Genomic DNA, 21,227 nt, shown 5'->3' with positions numbered 1-21,227 from the left:
TATGGTAGTTTAATAGTTTCAATTTTAATCGTGTGTGTCGTTATAAACTTGCAAAACGAAACGCGAGTGCGGGCCATGCTACAGCCTTGGCTGGTGCCGCTGACACCGGAGCAGACCGTACTAATGGACGGTGTTTACAAAGAAAGTAATTGGACCGATTTGTGGTTTGATAAAGTCAGAGACATGACAGAATGGGTGCCTGTTGAACGTCTAATCAACCCGCACTGTAGGCCCGGGTCGTGGAAGAAGCTGCGCATGATACCCAAGATGATGGGGTGCACTTACGGTGTGCAATTTTCTTGGTTTCTCACGTTGGCCGTCCGCGTGATCGACGAGTGTCGCCGTATGTCGCAAAACGACGTTGGCAACACTGGCGTCGGCGACACTGACGTCGGCGACACTGGCGTCGGCGACACTGACGTCGGCAACACTGGCGTCGGCGACACTGGCGGTCAGTGTTGGAAAGAACTCGCGGTGGTTCTCCAAGGAGGTTCGTATACGACGTTAGAGGTGATGCGCTCGTTGACGTGCACCCATTCCACTATCGGCGACCATAGTAATTCAGACGCGTTTTACCAAACCATGTTGACCATCCAGGATTCCTTGTCTACAGTGGAAATACCAGAAGGCCACGGTTACTTGTACCAGATAGATCATCTTAGCCAAATCTTGAAGGGCTATTTGACTCACAACTGTCGTCCCAAAGAGGTACCGCAGTTGGACACGGACGTACTGATGAAAGAGTTCGAAAGTCGATTCCCCAGTTTTAACAGCTACGATTTCTTTTTGCACACAATGAAATATTACATGGACGACATAAGCACTCATTTGTCGAAAATGGGCTTCCGCTATGACATGGGCACGGGCCACACTAACTATATTTATCCAACGTTGTAGCTATCAAAAGTTAGCGACAGTACACTGTACATTAGTATAGTCTCGGTGTTACAGGCGGATTGTGTAATTTATAAGCATTTTTATTTTATACATAACGTTAGTAACTAGAACTTAATAGATTTAATACAAATTCTTGCAATTACTCCAACATATCATATGTTGTAGCTAATAAGATGATTTATAAAGCCAAATATTTTCGCATTAAATGATTTAAAAAACAGATTGTAAATATTCAATAAATAAACATTTGTTTAGTTATTATTTTGCGTAAATGATTTACAATATGTTTTATGGCATTGTCTAATATTTGAACTAGTAACTTTGTAGAATAAAATTATATTGAATGTATACTTTACATGCAATATAACGTTACTCAAATTTAAAATCAACTTAAAATTGTTCCTCAAAAATATATAAAAAAAATTGTTCTTGTAGTTGTATGCCATTTGTAAGTAGGAGGGATATACGTTACCCTGTTTCTTGTTTGTCTTAGCCAGCTGTGAAGATAATATTAATAGTTTCAACAAAGCATAATATATTTTATACTATGAAATATTGAAAAACGAGCAGATTAATATCGTATGGAATCTTCGTATAGAAGACTAGTTATTAAAAAAAAAAAATGCAATAAATCAAGACAAAATCATTTAATTGTTATGTATTATTGACAAACACTTCATATTAAGTAGTTTGGATTCTAAGATTCTAATGGACTATATTTTCGGTATTTTACAACGGATTCTCAAAGCTCATATAATGCAAAATTTAGAACACAGACTGTATTTATTTATTTTGTACACGTGTATCATTAATTGTTTATCAATTAACGTGTAATTTTAGCCAATTGAGTAAACTAAAATATTGGTCTAAAATGTAAACTACTTCGATTTAAAGTAGGCCTACTAAAAAGGAATGCTGTGTTTTTAAAAATTTGGTTCTCCCTCCCTGTGTCTGGAGAAGGGGAGCAGTTGATTTAGGCCACTTAACCGTGTTGTTAGTTCTTACTTCTCTTTAACTTATAAAATATATATTGCCCTTTCGAAAAATCGCTTATGACAAGAAAGCCTACAAAGATATTAGACATAGAAACTAGGTCACTATTTCAAAATGTTTTTTTTGCCTTTTTGGGGGTTTGTTACGGCCAAATTTCGATGTCAATAGAAAATATCACTTAACTACTGTTAAATAATTATCAAGGGGACTTGGAGATATTTTGAAAGTCAAATCCCTATCTAAAACCAACTCTATTTGTGTCACTGTTAACTAGAAAAAACACTTTTCTTTTTAAATCGATAATTACTTGAACTAAAGTTTTTTTCGGGATAGATAAAAAACTAAAAAGTACACAATTTCAGGGAAAAAAAATATTTGATTACATTTATTGTATTGTTTGTAGTAATTATGACATTTTATTATTATCGCGATTAAATTTTATAGATTAAATTATTATGTATTATACTTAATAATAGTTAAAATAAAATGTAGTATTATGTCCACGAGGACGTCCGAGGAAAAGATGGATGGACGTGGTCGAGGAGGATCTAAAAAGGATAGGAGTAAATGATTGGAGAAATATAATTCATGATCCAGAAAAGTGGCATGAAGTTGTGATAGCGGCAAAAACTCTTGTAGAGTAGATAAAGCCAGAAGAAGAAGAAGTATTATGTCGACAGTTATGATTATGTTAGTTATTTTATTCCCATTCTTACTACTTAGAATAAGGATTTCTCTTATTCTAAGCAGTATGAATATTTTTCTCAATTGTCGAAATCTATAAAATAACATTAATCTGTACTATTCAAAAGCGTAGATATATGTTTCTATGTACTTGGGTGAAATGTCTTCGGTCTGTAACTGGTTCAATAAATACTGGTAGCCGGATTGACTGAAAAAATATACCAAAGTAGCAAGTATGTGCATGCGCAGCCAAGATAACGCGTTTTGGTTTCTGCGCAAGTATGCTCTCTCGTGGAACTGAGTATAATAAAAGCTTATCTTCGTCAATAATTTTAATACTCACTTTGGTTTTTTAATTTGAATCACTTCTGTAAATCAGGATTTTTTTTTAATAATAATATAATATTATGCATTACAAAATAACAGTAAAATATCCGTGCTTAAATTATTTACCTAATAGCCATAGCTGTAACTAAGGATGAGCCTAACCCCACCAATTGGTTTAAAGTCGAATGAAAGTTTAAATTTAATTAGTATAAATTTACAAAAAAAAAAAAAATGTACTCTTAAAGAAAAATGTTTGACATAATTGTTCGTTTTCTTTCTCATTTGTGTATGTAAATAAACTAATTTAGATCTTTCTATTACTAATAGTAGGATTTCTTGTTAAAGGCCCTTTTCTGCCATGCAACGAGGTTTGCTAGAACAACTAAATAATATTATTTTTAATTGTTTCACCATCTAAATTAAATTATTTTTAATAGTTATTAACTTGGGCAATCGGTCTAAATCTGGACTTTTTTTATTGTTTTTTTTTTTGCACACAAAACTAACTTAAACTGAAATTTAAAAAATGTCATAATACTTGGATTATTAGGGTCTGGATTTTGGCCATCTGCAAGGGAATATAATATGAATTATATTATTTTATCTAAAAACCCGTATAATTTTACTATTACCTTGAACCACCAACATCCAATAGCCGGTAGCTGAAATACAAGAGAACATTATTTGGAGAAAAGTTATGTAAACAATTCTCAAAGACATTTATTCCAATTTTATTTTAATGTGACAATGGTGACTTCATCGACTTTTGTTCGTTTAAAGAACTTTTAGAGTACAATTTCTGACCTAGAGTGTATAGAACATGACACTTAAAATAACCATCAATGTAAAATATCACTTAACCTAAATTTGAGAACAAGTCACTTTATTTTAAATCAATTTTGACAAACAAATTTCAATGTTTTCCAAAACTGTTATCAGCCAGCGATTCAATGTTTCCAATTTTATTTCAATGTTATAAAATATAATACAATTACAATTGTCTTGGACGTCCTGTAAGAAAACTAAGTCGCCTTTCTTGAATGAATCTAAACAAAAAAATAAGCGGTGTGTGTTTACTGCGAAATGAAAGATGGTTAGATAAATATCATAAATTGACTAAGTACAGAGTACAATATATTATAATATTTTTATTTTATGGATTATGGTAAAAAATAATAAATACATTAAGCGTACCGTTTGCCAACGTACCGATACAGAATATACAAAATAAAGCATTAAAGCAATAATAATTCATAGAAGCCATATTAATTAATAAGAGTAGATTATTAAGGCGCACGTTAATATTAAATGTTTAGAAGAACTGTGGTTAAATTAAATAATGGAACTTATCGAGGTATAATATATCTATCCGATTCAGTGAACAAAATCAGACAGTTCACCTGATCACATAAAGAAAGCAGTAATAAAATATAATAATAATGATTAATAGGTACGTTTTAAAATACTAAACAAGTAGAAATCTACAGATTCGCATCGAAGCGTCTATTTTATATTTTATTCTGTATTGTAATATTGTACCTACATTTTGTACACTGTAATTTTTTTTTAAGCATTATTTAATATTAATTTTACGACAATTCGTATGGGTGTAGTGGGTGTGTGAGAAATACAAAATAATCCTTATCATACCCGAAAAAGATTTTTTCTTCCATGAGTTTTAATTTTTTATCAACGTTGTTTTTCCATGATTAACCGACAACTAACATGATATTATTGTTATCAAAACTGACTGACAACAAAATTGCATTATGCTCTAATCACACACGGCACGGCATTTTTGGGTAACTACTTAAAACGTTTTGATTTTTGTGTTGAATAGGTATCAAATAAATACTATAGAATAAGGCGATGGTCGTATGATTTTGTTAGGAATACATAATATTATGATTTTATAGCGTTTATATTAGTGTAAGAGTTTTTGCGCGATTGGTAATTTATGGGAAAGCTACTATTTTTCGTGTATGCGATTGGCGTCATAATAAGAATCTACTTGGGCTTGAATGATTTAAGCGCTGCAATTGCGGATAGAGTCGAAGTCTCCACGCCGTTGAACTCTTGGAAAAGAGGTTTGTATACAAGACAATTTATACATATCAGGTATAAATTACAATATTTTTGTTTTGTGTAAATTCCGTATCATATATGGGTGTGTCCTAAGGCTTCTCAAGTGTATAATATGTACATCTCATTAACGACTTTTGGGATTATTTAAATTAAACAAGGAAATCAACAAAAGATTCAATTTGGATTTTCTATTTGTGTTGTCTTCAAATGAATACGGACTATAATATAATGATTGTAACATGTAGACCGTTATTATTTTGTGTTTATGCCTTATTTTTTCGAGCTTACATTAGTTACTTGGCTATTTTATAATTAAATTGGTGTCTTTTTCTAATTTATTACCTTTTGCGTTTCAGTAATAGAAGGAGTGTCTTTGTACAATCAGAATATCAACCCATATGATGGGGACTTGTTCCACGAAACGCCGTTGGTTCTTATATTTTTCAGTTACTTGACGTCGACCCTTTCGGAACTTCACATTTACCTAGTGTTTATCGTCTGTGATGTTATTACTGCAATCATACTGTATTACACATCGAAGATTTACACTGAAAATCTAGTGAGTGGTTTTATTATTTTATCAACAAAACCTGTTTTGATGACATATTTTTTTTTTTTTTTGTTTAGCTTAAAGAGCAATTGCGAATCAAAGACGTACACATTAAACAATCGACTGAACTTTTGATACCAATTCATTTTGCTGTTGTAAATCCAGTTTACGTGTGTTCTGTTTATTTACTTAATCCGTACACGGTGTTGAACTGTGTGGCAAAGACGACTACCGTTTTCAATAATCTATTTTTAGCAATTTGTTTATTTGCTATGGTAAAACGTAAGTAGAGCTAGTCGTTGTAAGTAAAATAGTTGTGACATATTCAAGTTTATTTGTGAGGTTAAGATTGTATTTCATATCGTAATTATCAGTCTTGCATAAATTATTTTTTTTTTTAATATCAGAATACATATTCAGTAGAATAAGTACAAAAGTGTTCTAAAAATGAAAAAAAAAAAAACATTGTTAACATTATTCATTTGAGTACTTTGAATACTATATAGTTTACATTTATTTATTATTTTTTTTACAAGACTGATAATTATTAACTGTATAGATTTTAATGTTTAATCAATGGAATTATCAGGCTGTCGTAAAGCCAGAGCCTGACGTTATCTTGCACTATGCTGATACGGGCGTTATTCAAAGCAATGTCATGCCTTACCGAACTAATAATAATGATTCTTTTTTTTTTTTTAATAATATAGTAATAATTAATATTCTGTTTTCATACAGGCCAGACGATTTTGGGCAGTTTTAGTTTAGCATTGGCGTCGTTGTCAACGTTTTACACTTTCGGTCTGGTAGCGCCTCTGATGATAAGCTGTGCGCCGACTGAAAGTAAAAAAAAGACTGGTTCTTTTGTTGTCACGTTCCTATTATGTACACTAATTACCTGCTCCTTGTTATGTGCGTGTTCCGTCGTAATGGGTGAATGGATGTTCCTAGATACAGTATATGGTTTCATGTGAGTTCACACAAACTTTGTTATATAAAGTAAATAAAAAATATTGTTTGTATTTCAGATTGAATATCAGAGACTTAAAGCCAAACATCGGATTGTTTTGGTATTTTTTTACCGAAATGTTTGAACATTTCCGCGCGCTGTTTGTGTGTGCGTTTCAACTGAACGCGTCAGTTTTGTACGTAATCCCCCTAAGCATTCGTCTCCGTCGTGATCCGCTTTTGTTGGCTACTAGCCTATTGGCGTTGACGGCAGTATTCAAATCGTATCCGAGTATTGGGGACGTCGGATTTTACTTAAGTCTGCTACCGATGCACAGGCATAATTTTTATTGTACGTGAAACATTTTTTTTTTTATAAATATATAAAATAATCATTATTGTTATTATTAACTTTACTGACCAATTGCAATTTTTGATTTTAGTTATGCAACAGGCATTTATCGTAGCGTGTTTTTTTGTCGGCTGTACCGTATTTGCGCCTACCGTTTGGCATCTCTGGATCTATTCGAGATCGGCAAACGCAAATTTCTACTTCGGAGTAACACTAGCGTTCGCCACGACACAAGTAATTTGTATTTTTAAATCATTTTAATGTCCTTGCGTATTTTTACTGCACACACGTCGAAAATAATGTAAAATTGAAACTAAAAATGTGTTATTTATGTCATTTGTTTTAATAGTATCACAAAGGTTTTATAACAATCGTTAACCGTAATTTTTGTTTTCAGATATTTTTAATTACCGATTTACTGTTTGCATACATCAAACGAGAGTTTGCTATGAAACACGGTATGAAACGCAAAATTAACGGCAAAGAAGCAAGACTAATGCTCGATTAATTATCAAACGGTCCTGTGGAGTTCTGTCAAGTTTATTTGGACCTTTTACCGATATTCGTATAATAATTATAATAATAAGTAACATTTGTGTTATTTTTATTTTTTCAACAAAAAAAAATTAAACTGTAGAAAACACGAGTTAATGGGTTTGTTGACAATTTTCTATGTCCCTGTAATTCCTAGTGACAAATTTTTATATTTATAAATAAATAAAAGAAAATGATTGTTTGACGACTGCGTGGTCTCAAATAGTGTGCATTCTATTTTGTTCTGTGATATCGAAAATGGTTTTTTTCTTTGTGTACGATTCTTTTATCACGTCATCGTATCTAGGCGGTGGCGTGATGACCGCTTCGTATCTTGGCGGAGTCTCTTGCATTGTGTTTGGTGCAAAATATGTTTCCGGTATCTCGCAACAATCCTAAATTATACCACTTGCATATTAGATATTAAATATTTATAACAATTGATCAATTAAACATGTTTACTAAAAGCGTTCGTACCTGTTGCAAGGACCACTGTAGCGCTTCATAGTAAGCGTTGGAGTTGATGTCGATCCAAAAAGGTTGCGGCCGATCATCACACGACGACGAATCAAACTTATTGTCTTTCCATCGGCAACAGTAACACATCCACAGGATAAACATTACCATGCTGCTCATCATTACTCTGTTTGAAAAACAAACATTATTGAAGTTTGTTAATCATTCGTGTAAAATTATAAATTATTTTATAGACGAATACCTACGTTTTAAGTTGACGATTAATTCTGTACATAAATAATAGCATTTTTTTTTATCTACCGAACAGATTAGAAGAAAACAAAAATTTGGTTTCAAGTATAGAAAATTGAAAAAGTCTAAAAATAAAGGCTAATAAAAATAATATTTAAAAAAGTTATTTCTTTCTTCCCGGAACAATTTTTTTTAATTTATTGATTTTCTTTGGTATGTTCAATTTTTATATTTATTAATTAAATAGGATTTAAGAATAAATACATTTATAAAGAGAAGTGAAATTTCATAGAAAAGCAGAAAATTATCTTTTTACACATAATTATTTCAACTATTTTGATTACTGTGGTCGTTTTTTAGACTTACTTTTCTATGAAATATCATTTTTTTATCCTGAATGTTTTAATTTGGAGAACCCGGTTTGAAATTTACACTTCTTATATTTTTATGTAAAATTATATCAGCTTTCTGAAAAAAAATTCTCAATTTTTCGACAACACGGAAAATAAACTTTTTAGACTATAAACTAAATTTTAACGCCTTTTAAAAAAATATATATATATTATTTTCAAAAAGCTGAGAATATTTTACATAAGAAACGGATTTTTAATCATTTTTTTGTGTGGCCGAAGATACTATAAAAATAACAGTAAAGAAAAAACTAAACATACTTTATACGTCCGGCTACAAAAAAAAATCCTAAAAATGTTGAGAACATTCATTTCGCCCCAACAGACATGCAAGGTAAGTTATATATATATATATTTGGTATTATATAATATTACACTAATGTTTGAATTTGATTTTTGAAAAGGGTACATACCTACTTATGATATTTATATATACAGGTATTTTGAGTTTACTTCAGTTTTATGCTTACTAAAAATATTTTTAATTATGTTAATGGACGGCGGTAATTAAAAAAATACAAACCTTGGTTGGGTTAGTTTATTTTATGTAGTTGTATGTTGCATCTTTTTAGTTTTATTTTTATTGCGAAATCGCACGGTACTATTTACTCTAAATAATTATAATTAACAAAACGTTATTTGAGTGCACGGGCATATTATGTAAAATATGAATAGAATTTAAACAATACCAATTGTTACAATAACGATATACCTACTGCTGCGAGGACCTTGCGAGTGGTTTTTGTAAATGAAAATAAAAACCAAATATTATTAAATTTGTTGGCAGTAAAAAGGTTAGGCTTTTTAAAAGGCGTGATTTAGAACTGGAAAAACCCAACCAAATCGTTTCCGGTAGTGTACAAATCGAAATATTATACATCAAACTAAATATCTATCACATGCTATTAAGTGGTGGAACTTTTGACAAATTCGCTCTTCAACTGACATATTATAATTTATACAACTGCTGTAATGTGGGTCTTCTTTTTTCACTCAATGTTATTATTGTTCGCCACATTGCATTATAATTGTTACCTATTGTACTACTTTTTATTGTAAAATATGTCATTAGTAAAAAAAAAAAAAAACAAAGCGTTTGAAATCAAATCGGAAACGATTATTTTCATTTTGTAACCACCGAGTTGAATATAATTTATGGGGTTTTTTTTTTTTCCAGAGCGAAAGCGCGACTTGTCGGCAAAATAGGTTTACAATAACAATATGATTGACGCGGCGTTTTGTACGATATTATTTCTTTAATAATTTGCCTATATTGTGTAATAATCGATCAATAAACAGGAACTATATATTTGATCAATAATTGTGTTTCACATTACCCTCCCAAAAGAATATTAACTCCACCCGGCGAAGTGTCGTGTTGGTGGTTTTGTTGCTCGTGGTGTTGTTCCGGTGCCTGTTGTTTGGCCTTGTGCTGTTGAGCAGCTAATGTAATGGCAAAGTGTTGACCAAAAGTTATCATCCTGTTAAAAAAAAAAAAAAAAAAGGGAAATTTATATAATTTTACATCGAAACAGGTTAATTAATACAATGTGTCCCTATTAAAGGAATTGCATGCGGTCTGGTTCCTATTTTGTTGTCGACCGAAATGCCAGATAAAATGTACCTAATTAAAAATAGGTAAAATCTACCTACTCAGTGTGGTCGGATTTCAATGTCGTATAAAATATCAGAATAAAATATGATTCCAATTTCCTTAAAATTGTAATTTTCTCGTTCAAAATAGCACACCGGGTCTTGGCCGGTTAATCAAAAATAATTCATAGAATACAACGTTGGTAAAATAAAAATTTTCCTCGGTTATTGGAGTTATGGAAAATAAAAAAACAGTAATCAATACAATAATTACTTTGATAAATTTACATTGTAAGAAAATAATTCTGGTATTTTTTTTCTTGCAATAAGTATTATCATTACATGTTTGACGTTACTGGGCTTTAAGTATGGTACGCACTACGCATAATCATTTTGGATTTACATATGGGTTTGGAAAAAAAGCTTTTTTTTTTAATTTGTATTCGAGCCAAGGACTAGCTATGAACCAAAAAAAAACATTAAATTTAACAAGTTCACCACTTTCCCTTCAAAACCGATAAAAGCACCCAAAAAATCTACATATTTTTCAACTCAAAATTAAAAAAAATTATCTAATTCCAAATGTGTATGAAATATTCTTTAGATAAAGCACAATCGATGTATGTTGACAAACCAAAGAAAAATATATATATATAAATCCTTTCCTCGAGAATTTGTGGACATTTTTTCTTTATTTTACTTCTTCTTGAGTGCAAAATCTGTCATCTATAGTCATTGTTTTTTTTTCTCTTGTACATAGCGGTTATAAATATTACTTATTCTACTCGTTGTTTAGTATGGATTAAAATTAAATGTTGTTGTTTGTATGGTAAAATTAAAAAAAAAAAGTTATAATAATAATACTTATAATCAGCTTCTGTTATGCCCCCAAAGTGGTGTTTTTTTTTTGTAGGTAGCAATTCATTAATTTTGGTCGGTACCAAAATTAATGGTATCGGTTTGACAAAATTATTTTTTGTAAACCAAATATTGTTTTTTTTTAAATCAATAGTAGGTTTTATAAATAATATTATGTTTTAATAGTTTGTTGTATAAATAACACCGTCATAGCTTTGAGAATCCGTTGTCATATATCCAATGGCATATACAGACTAGTTAATTTAATATTTAATAAATAAACAAAACGTTAGATGTTTCCATAATTCATGATGTTGTATACTGTGGACATTTACCATATTATGTCATAGGAAAACAATTCTGAACGATCTGAGTATTGCGGTTGTCCATGTTTATAAATTGATACATTTTAGTTGTTTGGTAAACATTTTTCAGATGTAGGTCGTACTATCTAAAACCCTTTCCCTCATAAGAGGTGGAAACTTCAACTTCATTTTATTTTTCCCAGTGTAGTTTTGTGTTATGAGGCCTTAAAATAATTTTAACCACATTAGTTAAAATAATTGAAATGTTTAGTTGCAGAGTGTATAAATCAGCGTAGAGTTACTTATCTGTGTCTGTTGTGTGACCAATTCCGCCATTAAGTATTAAGTACATATTACTTGCCGGTTAAATAATCGCATTGTTAAAAGGTAATAATATTTTTACTTTGTTTTTAGTATTAATGTGTTATGTTTGATATTTTTTTACTTTTACTCATTACAGCGAATCGCCTTTGTGTTTTGTGTAGTGTAACTCTTAAATAATAAACACTTTCAAGAGTCAGATAATTATGTAAATGCTATACATTTTTTTTTTTTTTAGTGAGGAAAATTACTTTAATACCGTTTTGTGTAAAATATAGTTAAGAAATCATACACTTTTCTCAAAGGACCATAGAAACTCTTTAGTTCCTTCAATTTAAAGTATACAGTGTACTTAAAATAATCGTACGATGAGTTTAATGACATGTCAAGGTAACATCTGACATTCTTCAAGCAAGACCTGTCAGAAGGTCAATTGCCGGCGCAAAATTGTTTTGTATTTATTTTAACGGTGAAAACAATTTCATTGTGCTAACTATGGTTTCATTTTGCAAACGATTACTAACATTGGGAAATACTTGGAACGAATCGACTAAATTCAAATGGCGTGAGTGGTTTTTTTTTTTTTTTAATGAGAGGTCGCTTTTTATTTTTGGTTTGATATTTTCAAGTATAAAATATCATGTTAACGTGCGATTATGACATGTTATTAGATCACACAAACGCCCACAAACGATCATTTATTTTATTCACTATCATGTCAACGTACATTCCAAAGGAACATGTGCACTTATACATTATGTACATTGCCCGTGTTCGTTTAGCCTTTAATAAACATTTGCCACCAACCCTATTAATGATTTGATCCACATTACTTAACGCGCCCAGTCGGTGTGTACTTTAGCACAGTCGTTGAACTCAGCAACGTTTAATCTTTCACACAACGGTGTACACACAATTTGCATACTCTCTATTCGTCGTAGGTTCCAATTTAAATAAAATCAAGTGTAAAGATGAAAAATATATGACGGCATAGTAAAATACTGGCGGCGGATTTCAGAGGGTGTCAAGTTTTCATGTTGGACCGGACCGCAAGCTGAGCATAAGCCACAGTTGTAGCTGTTTTTTTCACAATGTGTTATTGGCATCATTGACCCCGGGGGAGGCCTGGAGTTTGGAGAATGTAGTATTGATTTTGAACGTTCAAGTAATCGAGGATCTCGCTAAACTATAAGACTTATTTTGAACGGTCATATGCTCGATAATAATATTTGAGATGTCCAATCCAAGGGGCAGGCAGTTTAGTGCTTGCGTGCACGCTGTTTTAACACTCAACGTTGATTGATCGATTAGGTTAACCGACGGGATTGGCTAAATTTGATTTGAAAACGAACGGTGTTGAGTTTTCCCTGGCCAATCTCTTTCAAACCCAAAATCAGTCGAAGCTATTCATAAAATAACATATAGGTGGTTAATGCTATATTGATTGCTCTAATCCAATCTTGCTATTTTCTATACAATTGCCGAATAGGAGACTATATATATATATTCATACACTAGACACCGTTCCATTCAGACTGCAGTCTTATGTAATGCAATTATGTGGCAATTGTATTCAGCTAAAGATGGGTGTTTAGAAGATATTTCTATCTACTATGAAATGCCATCATATTCCTATTTAATATTTTAACCTTAATACTATTGAACACGGCTCTACTGGTTTTCAATTGATTTTGCCAGTGGAATTTCAACACAAAGAAATTGTGTTATTATATTATGTATTTTACAAACGGGGTTAGGTTATGTTTCCACTAGTAGTTGCCCCTTATAAATCCTTATTAATCTTATAAGCCTTATTTCGGTTAGTGCTGATATGTGATGATGCCAATTGTATTTAACTAACGCGTTAAGCTATTGTAAAAACAAACGCTGGAAAAACAATTAATTATCTCACATCCGATCAGTCCACACTCATATTATCAGCATAAAATTAGCATACAGCAAAAACTTGACGGTAAATTCATAGTTTGTCTTAAATAAACTTTTGGTCTTTGCTTTTGGTGTCGATTAACAGCAAAGACGAATGTTATTATTTTTACTTCTCTTTTGGTAATGTAAAAATGTAGTACTAATATTTATTGTCGGCAAAAACAATGATGTGACATTTGAAAAAAATATTTTGACTTGCTTATTGAATATACGACGATACTAAAAATGCGATTTCAATAGAAAGATTTGAAATTTTAAAGAAAAAAATGCTTATGTTTTAGTAACATACATGTTATTTGACACAATTATAAGCAATTCTTGATAATTTATTTACATACAAGTTAAACAATAGCATTGTATTAAATAATTTATAAATATTAATACTTATGATTGGCTAGTTGAGTTATTGAAGTTATTCCTGTTATTATTTTAAAGTTTTTTTTTGTGTCTAATTTATTAAAAAGAACATTTATTGTATGTGTTTTTTTTCAAGCTATTAATTAGGTAAGTATTTATTGGAGGAAACAATTTGACAAATTATTTTATCTCATATCTTATAGCACGGTTATATGTCTTTGGAAAAACTAAAAAAAATAAAATTTACTCAAGTCCATTTTCCCTTGATACATTTTATTTTATTAGATTAAAAATTTCATGATAAAAAATATTAAAATTTTGTACAGCTTACATTTGTATTGCCATTAATTATTCAAAGTATGCACATCTAAATCGTTATATGTAATACAATATATTTGATGTTGTCTCTTTGCTAAATGTTTATTAATTGAAATAATTTTTGAAATACCTAATTATTTTAAACGCCTGAATATAATTAAATAATTAATATAAAACGTTTAGTAAAATGTAAACATTTCAGATAAGTATTTGTTTAAATAATTTAGACACAAAAACTATTCTTTTTATGTAGTCAATATTGTAAGTAATAAGTATTCTACTACTTATATTATACTTTTAAGGAGTTTTATTATGTATGCAAAACGTTGAACGTCCCAATCAGTGTGTTTAAATTAACAATAACGGTTTGCTTGCTTTAATTTAATTTCGATTACAATACCAAATTCAGCAAAATAATTTTCTTGTATCTTTATTGCGGGTACATTTTCTTCTATATAAGTAAAAATTTAATAAAATGAGGAAAAATATTGTAGGAAATCCTGATTGTGTTTGTGTGCCTAAACGAAAACAATTTTTGTACACGATCAACGTTAATAAGACTTTTTTAAAACTTTTCTGAGAGAAATGTATTTTGTTGAAAGTTTTTTTTATAAGTATATAGTCTGGTTAAGACAAAACGACGGCAAGCTTATAGATATGGACAATGGACATACAAGTGTTGACTTAGGTTATATTTAGACCGGTATAACTCCAATCCATACTTGACAAGGTCGTGTAGGCGTGTGAGTAGGTGCAAACATCAATTTTTTAGACTAATCAATACAGCCAATTCGATTTTACCTAACCCAAGTCTTTGTTAAATGACACATTTTTTTCCCCCATAATACCTTTACCGTTTATTATGATTGAAATATTCGATATTTAAAGCGTCATTGGTTTTTCTACACAAGTTTATGCTTAAGTTTATGTTCAACGGACCGAAAGACAGCGTATTAAAATATGGACCCTTTCTTTTTCACATTGAGTATGACTCATTTTTCAAAACATGTCAAAGCACTAAAAAACCTGACCTAACCTGACCATGGAATGCAACGAGATCTAGTACATGAACTACTTATTCAGACGTTTTAATATAACAGCTATAGTTTACCTACACTCCACACTTATCCCTTGTATTATAGGATTTAGGATGTCTTTCGGTTTAGAGCTGTTTGCCCTCGGCTCGTTGAAATATGCAAATATTTCATTCACTTTAAAGCTTTTGAATGGTCTAATTTCACGCCTCGGGCTCTTGCGACTAGAATACTTCCAAGTCCTTCAATAATATACCTGTCACGTTCTTGACAACATTCTCCTAACTAACTCACAAACTTCCCCACGACAATAGTGATCCGACAGATAATGAAATTCGTGTTATCCTTAATTAATAAGTTTATTTTCGCTATCTGCAATCCATACTATCTCTTTCTCTAAGGCGTCTGCACTGTGCGCTTGTCTGTCCTGTATTCTTGGCCAATGTTCATTTCTATGGTACTTTTCTGTTCAACCAATTATGATTGCCATGTCTCCTCGTCTCGATTCAAACCCTTCCCCCCCCCCCAACGATCAGAAGAGCTACACACAATATCAATCCAGAAGGGTGTGATCGAGGGCAAAATAATCGCCTGACGACCTGACAAAAGACTTGTCAGGAGTCGTTGTGTAAAAAAGTGATAAAAGAAATAATTGCAAATTATCGGTTATTTTGTCTCTGGCATTTTTTTTTTTTTTTTGTTTAACCTAACAAGAACAGAATACCTAACCGTCAATTTGAACAAAACACCTGCTACAGTGTTCCACCTGACAAACCGAATAAGAAATTAAATTTGCTCTAATGAGAGACAGAAAGTCCCGAAATACCTTGGTGTCGGTTGGACAGAACATAAACGTTTCAACAACATTTAGATGGTGTAAAAAACAAAGCAAAGACAAGAAAACTCTATAGATCATTGTGTGAACTATCCAAAAGAAGTCTGGGCTCCAAGGCAAGGGTACTTTGTTCTTCAGCTGTTGCATAATTTGTGTCCCAATATGGACATCAAGAAGCGTCCAAACTAACAATGTTAAATAATAAATAATCGGGAAGTGCTCGAAATTTGAGTTGCAAGATTCCACCCGGAACGACAAACAAGATTGCGAGTTCATAAAAACGTTATAAAAATACTAAAGTCAGTGATTAAAATTACAATTTTGGCGGATAACATTTTATTGAAACCTGTAGAAAAGGTAACAAAGTACTTTGCTGATCTCGTAATTAAAAAAAACAAAAATTAATGAGGTATAATTTAACATCAAAGATACGAAGTAGGTATATATATTTGTATAATTAATTCCTCGAACACAAATATATTATTATAATTTTAAGTAATCCTAACTAAGAGTTCTTGATCGGCTCAAAGTACTGAACAGGAATTATTCTAACACCATTTGACATATTTTGTATAGGATTTCAAGTCCTTAGAGTTTAAGGATTTACCATAGAATCCAAAAACGTCGTTGAAGACCCTGAGGAAATCCATATTAGCAATAAAAGTTTTCCCAGAATACCCGGGAAGCTAATTAGGGAATATTACAGTCGCATAATAAAAGGTGATCATATTTTTTATCGCGAACCACTCAATATCTCATACGGTAAACGAACGGTGTTCGTATTAAAATAAGAAATTAATTATTTTTTTTTCATAACGTTTTTATATAATGTGATCTTAATTTTCCACAAACTTTTCATTGTTCTTACACCGACTTTTGAAACCCAAACGGTAATGCGTGTACATTTCATCGACTTTTTAAATCGAGAAAAACGTACTAAAAATGTTGACTGGTCGACGACCGGATAGTTTTGGACAACTCACTATTTCTGAAGTGTTCAAAGTTTGTAGTTTAGAGCAGGAGCACTTCCCGTGCCATCTTAACGATAATCGTTCAAAACCGGTTATCGACATTTTTAAAAAGATCACATTGTATACACAAGAACAATGACACGAAGAAGAAGAAAAATATACATTTCTTGTTAAACCTTAAACGTGATACACAGTGCGGATCGGCCTGCAATTGGCCGCGGTCGGCGTGTGTGGTCGACTTACTCGAAGAAACCGGTGTGAGGCTGCGGCTGCGGCGGCGGCTGTCCGGTGACGGGTCAGCGTCTCGCGAGGGCGGTCTTGTGCGACGGGCGGCCCGCGGTCGATTGGGACGCGCCCGCGACGGTAGCTGCTGCTGCTGCTGCTGTTGTAGTGCGACGACGGCCAACGGCGGCGAACACGCAACAACCGGCACCCATACGCGTACGCCGTACACGACCGTGCGGACAGACCTGTGCCCGTGTAGTTGTGGCGGCGGCGGCGGCGGCGGCTGATGTCTACCGGCGTCCACCGTGGCGTGTACGAAACCAAATCGACCGGCACTCGACGGCCGAATAATGCTCGTAACCCGATCAATCTCGCTGCCGCTGCCGCCGCCGCCGCGCGCCGCCACCGCCGGCCGTCGAGGCAAGACCTTTGCGTGCGTTCCCATGGTTAGCGTGCACATGCATAAATAAACAAACCAACACGACTGCGATGCCCGTATTATATATATATATATATATATGTATACGTGTGTCCTCGAGTAATATTGTAACATATATTATATATATTTGAATATACCTACGTGCCGTGTGCACAACGCATTATGTATGGCCTACCTAGCCGAGCTTATCGATAGGATAATAACAAAAAAACAGCTAACCGTACCCCGGAGAGGCGGTAACGGCCAACCAAAGGGATCCGGCACGGTCGAGCGCTTGGCGTCCCAGCGACCTTGACACCGGTCGAGCGTCGATGACGCTTCGACCACGACCACGATGACGGCCGCCGGTTGACGTCACTCGACGGTTGATTTTTAATATACATTTAAGCTTGAGCTGACAAGAAATTGTTATTTATTTTTGCCCGTCGACTTCAGCTAACCAGTAACCACACAAGTGGTTATATATAATAAACTAGATTGCTAACTATCGATAAGAATTCAAGTGGTCGGCTTGGGTCAAAAAGGGCTAATCTTACTTTTTTGTAACTTTTGGCAAATGGACTTAAAAGTTTTCGTTTTCCATTATGATCCATCCTAACAATTTTATCAAGCTCTAAGTTATATTTAATTGATGCCCTCAGAGTGCCATTTTTCCATACGATTTAGATGATGTTTCAATATTTATAATTAGTGGAATAACTCATTTTCGCCAAAAAGTGAGATTAGCCCTTTTTGATCCAAGCTCCAGGTGTATAATATATTTTTGATTCTGCGCTAACAACAGCTTAATTTGTAATTTTTATAAACAGTGATAACAGTTATAAACATGTGATAAGGTTCTAATTCCCACAAAGATGGCGGAAAATGGTAACTTCAATTATTATCTTTATTGGCGACATGTACACTTGGCAATCTAGTTTATTATATTATATAAACGATTTATGTGAAAGTTAGTACTTACATGGAAATCATATATTTTCTTTTTGAAATACTAATAATAATTAATATCGTGGTGAATATTGGTTTTATGATACAAATATTAGTAAATTGTTCAAAATATTCATCGAGGTAATATGACAAATTAGTTGTAGGGAATTTCAGTTGCAAACATATTTTTAGTCAAATTACTCCCAAACAGATATTTTTGGAATAATTTGCCTTCTGCACAACGCCATTCAATTATTTCTTAGTCCACATCAGTGCCGGCTTTACGAATAGAAAGAAAAGTAAACAATTATCGCAAAACTAATGGCTGGAAATCGGTGAAAATAATCTCTGGAGGTCGATAAATGGCAAAAACCTTCAAATATTATTATTGGCACAAATCAAGAAAGGTCGTCGTCTCTAATCGTATGAGATGTTTCCAAAGCCATTTAACGACTGTAAAGACGGATCTACGAATCGAGCACCGCATTGGGAACGTGTTCGGTACTTAATTAAATCATAAGAGAAATTGCAAAAATCAGCACATAAGAGAAATTGCCAAAATCAAATAATGTTAGCCGAAATGAATGTTCGCCGGATGTTAGGATTTACTATTATTCATTTGGGGTTGTTATTAAGGTTATTATTGAGCTATTGTTGTGCACAATGGTTGCTGATTATGAATAGTGTTGGTTGGCCAACAAGCTAATAAGGTAACATTGAAACCAACCAGTAAGATCACAGTGCAGTCTGATGTGTTTGATATAATACATTTTCTCAGTTTAATTTTGTTTAGTGTACTGTAATTTATTAAACATAAATTTAAGACTTTGGTAATGGGCAATTTTTCGGTCTACCTTTTGAGAAGGCGCCGTTTATTCAAAATTGGTTTCTTCGACTCACGCTAATCTTATTGTTTCTCATAAAAGTACGTGGGCTTCATGAAATTTAAAAATAACCAGTAAATTATTATAATAGTATGTAAATATTTTGGGTGTTTTTTTTTTGTGTGCAAATTTAACATTGGATAACCGTAAATTATTATAAAAGAGCCGGCAAATTGTATAAAATGTAATTTAATACATAGCGAAAATAGCCGTACTCAAATTCGTATCTTACTTATTATTATACAAATTCTGTATAATATGCAAAGTTGGGCATTATTAGAATTTTGTTTTTTAATTTAAATTTAAATACTATCTTTTATTTAACGGATTGTTAGTGTTCAGATATTCGTGGCAAATTAATTTTTTTATTTACTATTCATCCAAAAATTATTATTCGTTATCTAATTATTGCTTATTGAACACAAGTATGTATTATTTCAAACATTTAAAATAAAAACAATATCTTATATTTAATTATGTTAACAAATTACATTTTTATGTTTGAATACATTATTTTGGCAAATATGACTTAAGCCTCTAAGCGAGTAAATTACAACCCTTTTAAATTGTATACACTCTAACAACAATAATTTAAAGAGTTTTATAACAAATATTAACTCAGAGCTTTATGGAAAATATCAAATTTTAGTTTTAATTTGCCGAAAGTACCTAAAAACTTAACTCTTTTTTTTTTTACTGTTTATAAACATGAAAATAAAAGTAAAAACCCAAGTGGTATGCAATTTTATAGGAATTTTTTTAATTTCTGTTGGTGTAACCAGCTAACAGGTTTTGGCTTTATTATTAAACAATTTGTATGCAGTTTCATATTTTTTTCCCTAAACTAAAACCGATAAAAACAGCCGTTTCAATGTTCTTAGAGAATTTAAAAACTAAAATAATTGTTGTATATATATATTTTTTTTCCACAGGAATATTTGTATAAATTTGAAAACAATAAGCATTGTACAGAGTGGTAGTAATTTTATATTAAAGTAATTTTTTTTCTCGAAGCCGACGGCCAACAAGTAACAGGACTTACCTAAACGATTAAAGTTAGTACTGTTAAAGTTTGATAGACTTTTTAAAGACACAATTATGCACCATTAACTTTCTGTATAGACCAACAGCTCTGGTCGCGTCTTGTTGCATTACTGGAAAGTGTAATGCATACAAAATAAGTAACAGTTCTATATAGTATTCCTATTTTGTTTGTGATTTTATTTTACTTTGGCTTTTACATATTTTTAATTCTGTGGCGAGACACGTGAAGCAAACGTTAGCTAGTAATAAACCTATATGAAAATAATCACTATATTTCATGTATAGAGCCCCTCGAGGGAGACCATTAAAAAACACAAAAAAAAATAGCATAATTTAATCTGGTACTTACTACGGATTTGAGGAAATTAATTTCAGTAATAACTCGTTATATTAATTTTATATTATGTAATATAGTGTTTTTAATAAACTACCATTAAAATAATGTGACTGATGTCAAAACGTTTAAACTGTCTGTGGTACAATTATTCAAAAAAAAAAAAAAATGTTTACACTTAATCCAACGTCTACGCGAAACGCATTTGGTAAATATTGCTCAATATTTATTATTAACATTAAAAATAATAAATAGCCGTTGTGTTTGCCAGACGGTTTACTAAACAAATTCACTACTGTAAAAATGACTGTTGATAAAAAAAAATATATTATTATTATTAGCATGCC

The 21,227-nt window shown here is 32.0% G+C and overlaps 2 protein-coding genes and 1 long non-coding RNA gene across 6 annotated transcripts; 1 reads left to right on the top strand and 2 right to left on the bottom strand.

Annotated features, from left to right (window-relative positions):
- Window positions 1-2,453: 2,453 nt before the first annotated feature.
- Window positions 2,454-3,563, bottom strand: LOC126846990 (uncharacterized). Its single transcript, XR_007686953.1, has 4 exons — window positions 3,534-3,563; window positions 3,440-3,469; window positions 2,918-2,942; window positions 2,454-2,782 (listed from the first exon to the last, which is right to left on the bottom strand). It is a non-coding gene; the product is annotated as an uncharacterized LOC126846990 (long non-coding RNA).
- Window positions 3,564-4,668: 1,105 nt separating this feature from the next.
- On the top strand, window positions 4,669-7,482 carry LOC126846428 (phosphatidylinositol glycan anchor biosynthesis class U protein). Its single transcript, XM_050585808.1, has 7 exons — window positions 4,669-4,988; window positions 5,343-5,545; window positions 5,614-5,818; window positions 6,275-6,506; window positions 6,565-6,836; window positions 6,928-7,070; window positions 7,234-7,482. The coding sequence occupies exons 1-7, from the start codon at window positions 4,859-4,861 to the stop codon at window positions 7,342-7,344; spliced, it is 1,296 nt and encodes a 431-aa protein (XP_050441765.1). The 5' UTR covers window positions 4,669-4,858; the 3' UTR covers window positions 7,345-7,482.
- LOC126846429 (uncharacterized) lies at window positions 7,341-21,006 on the bottom strand. 4 transcript variants are annotated; one of them, XM_050585810.1, is made up of 4 exons: window positions 20,896-21,006; window positions 9,826-9,969; window positions 7,848-8,013; window positions 7,341-7,765 (listed from the first exon to the last, which is right to left on the bottom strand). In XM_050585810.1, the coding sequence occupies exons 2-4, from the start codon at window positions 9,966-9,968 to the stop codon at window positions 7,589-7,591; spliced, it is 486 nt and encodes a 161-aa protein (XP_050441767.1). In that variant the 5' UTR covers window position 9,969; window positions 20,896-21,006; the 3' UTR covers window positions 7,341-7,588. The 4 variants fall into 4 exon arrangements, with proteins under 4 accessions (XP_050441767.1, XP_050441770.1, XP_050441766.1 ...); XM_050585813.1 differs by lacking the exon at window positions 20,896-21,006 and adding an exon at window positions 20,545-20,561; XM_050585809.1 differs by lacking the exon at window positions 20,896-21,006 and adding an exon at window positions 17,271-17,388.
- Between the last annotated feature and the right edge of the window lie 221 nt (window positions 21,007-21,227).

Source organism: Adelges cooleyi, unplaced genomic scaffold (genome assembly GCF_023614345.1).
Source record: "Adelges cooleyi isolate 19-005CV unplaced genomic scaffold, UGA_ACOO_1.1 ACOO_flye_CR_arks_rails_tigmint_CR_PRNA_9, whole genome shotgun sequence".
Taxonomy (NCBI): domain Eukaryota; kingdom Metazoa; phylum Arthropoda; class Insecta; order Hemiptera; family Adelgidae; genus Adelges; species Adelges cooleyi.
Note: the sequence above shows the minus strand (reverse complement) of the source record. Positions and strands in the feature narration are given on the sequence as shown.

What these genes read in the sequence shown, in the direction of transcription:
- LOC126846428 (XM_050585808.1), top strand. Translation starts at nt 4,859, where the DNA reads ATGGGAAAGCTACTATTTTTCGTGTATGCGATTGGCGTCATAATAAGA. An exon ending in GTTGAACTCTTGGAAAAGAG is followed by an intron (nt 4,989 to 5,342) that starts GTTTGTATACAA and finishes TTTGCGTTTCAG; the next exon opens with TAATAGAAGGAGTGTCTTTG. An exon ending in GCACAGGCATAATTTTTATT is followed by an intron (nt 6,837 to 6,927) that starts GTACGTGAAACA and finishes TTTTGATTTTAG; the next exon opens with TTATGCAACAGGCATTTATC.
- LOC126846429 (XM_050585810.1), bottom strand. Translation starts at nt 9,968, where the DNA reads ATGATAACTTTTGGTCAACACTTTGCCATTACATTAGCTGCTCAACAG. An exon ending in GTTAATATTCTTTTGGGAGG is followed by an intron (nt 8,014 to 9,825) that starts GTAATGTGAAAC and finishes TTTTTCAAACAG; the next exon opens with AGTAATGATGAGCAGCATGG. An exon ending in TACAGTGGTCCTTGCAACAG is followed by an intron (nt 7,766 to 7,847) that starts GTACGAACGCTT and finishes GGTATAATTTAG; the next exon opens with GATTGTTGCGAGATACCGGA.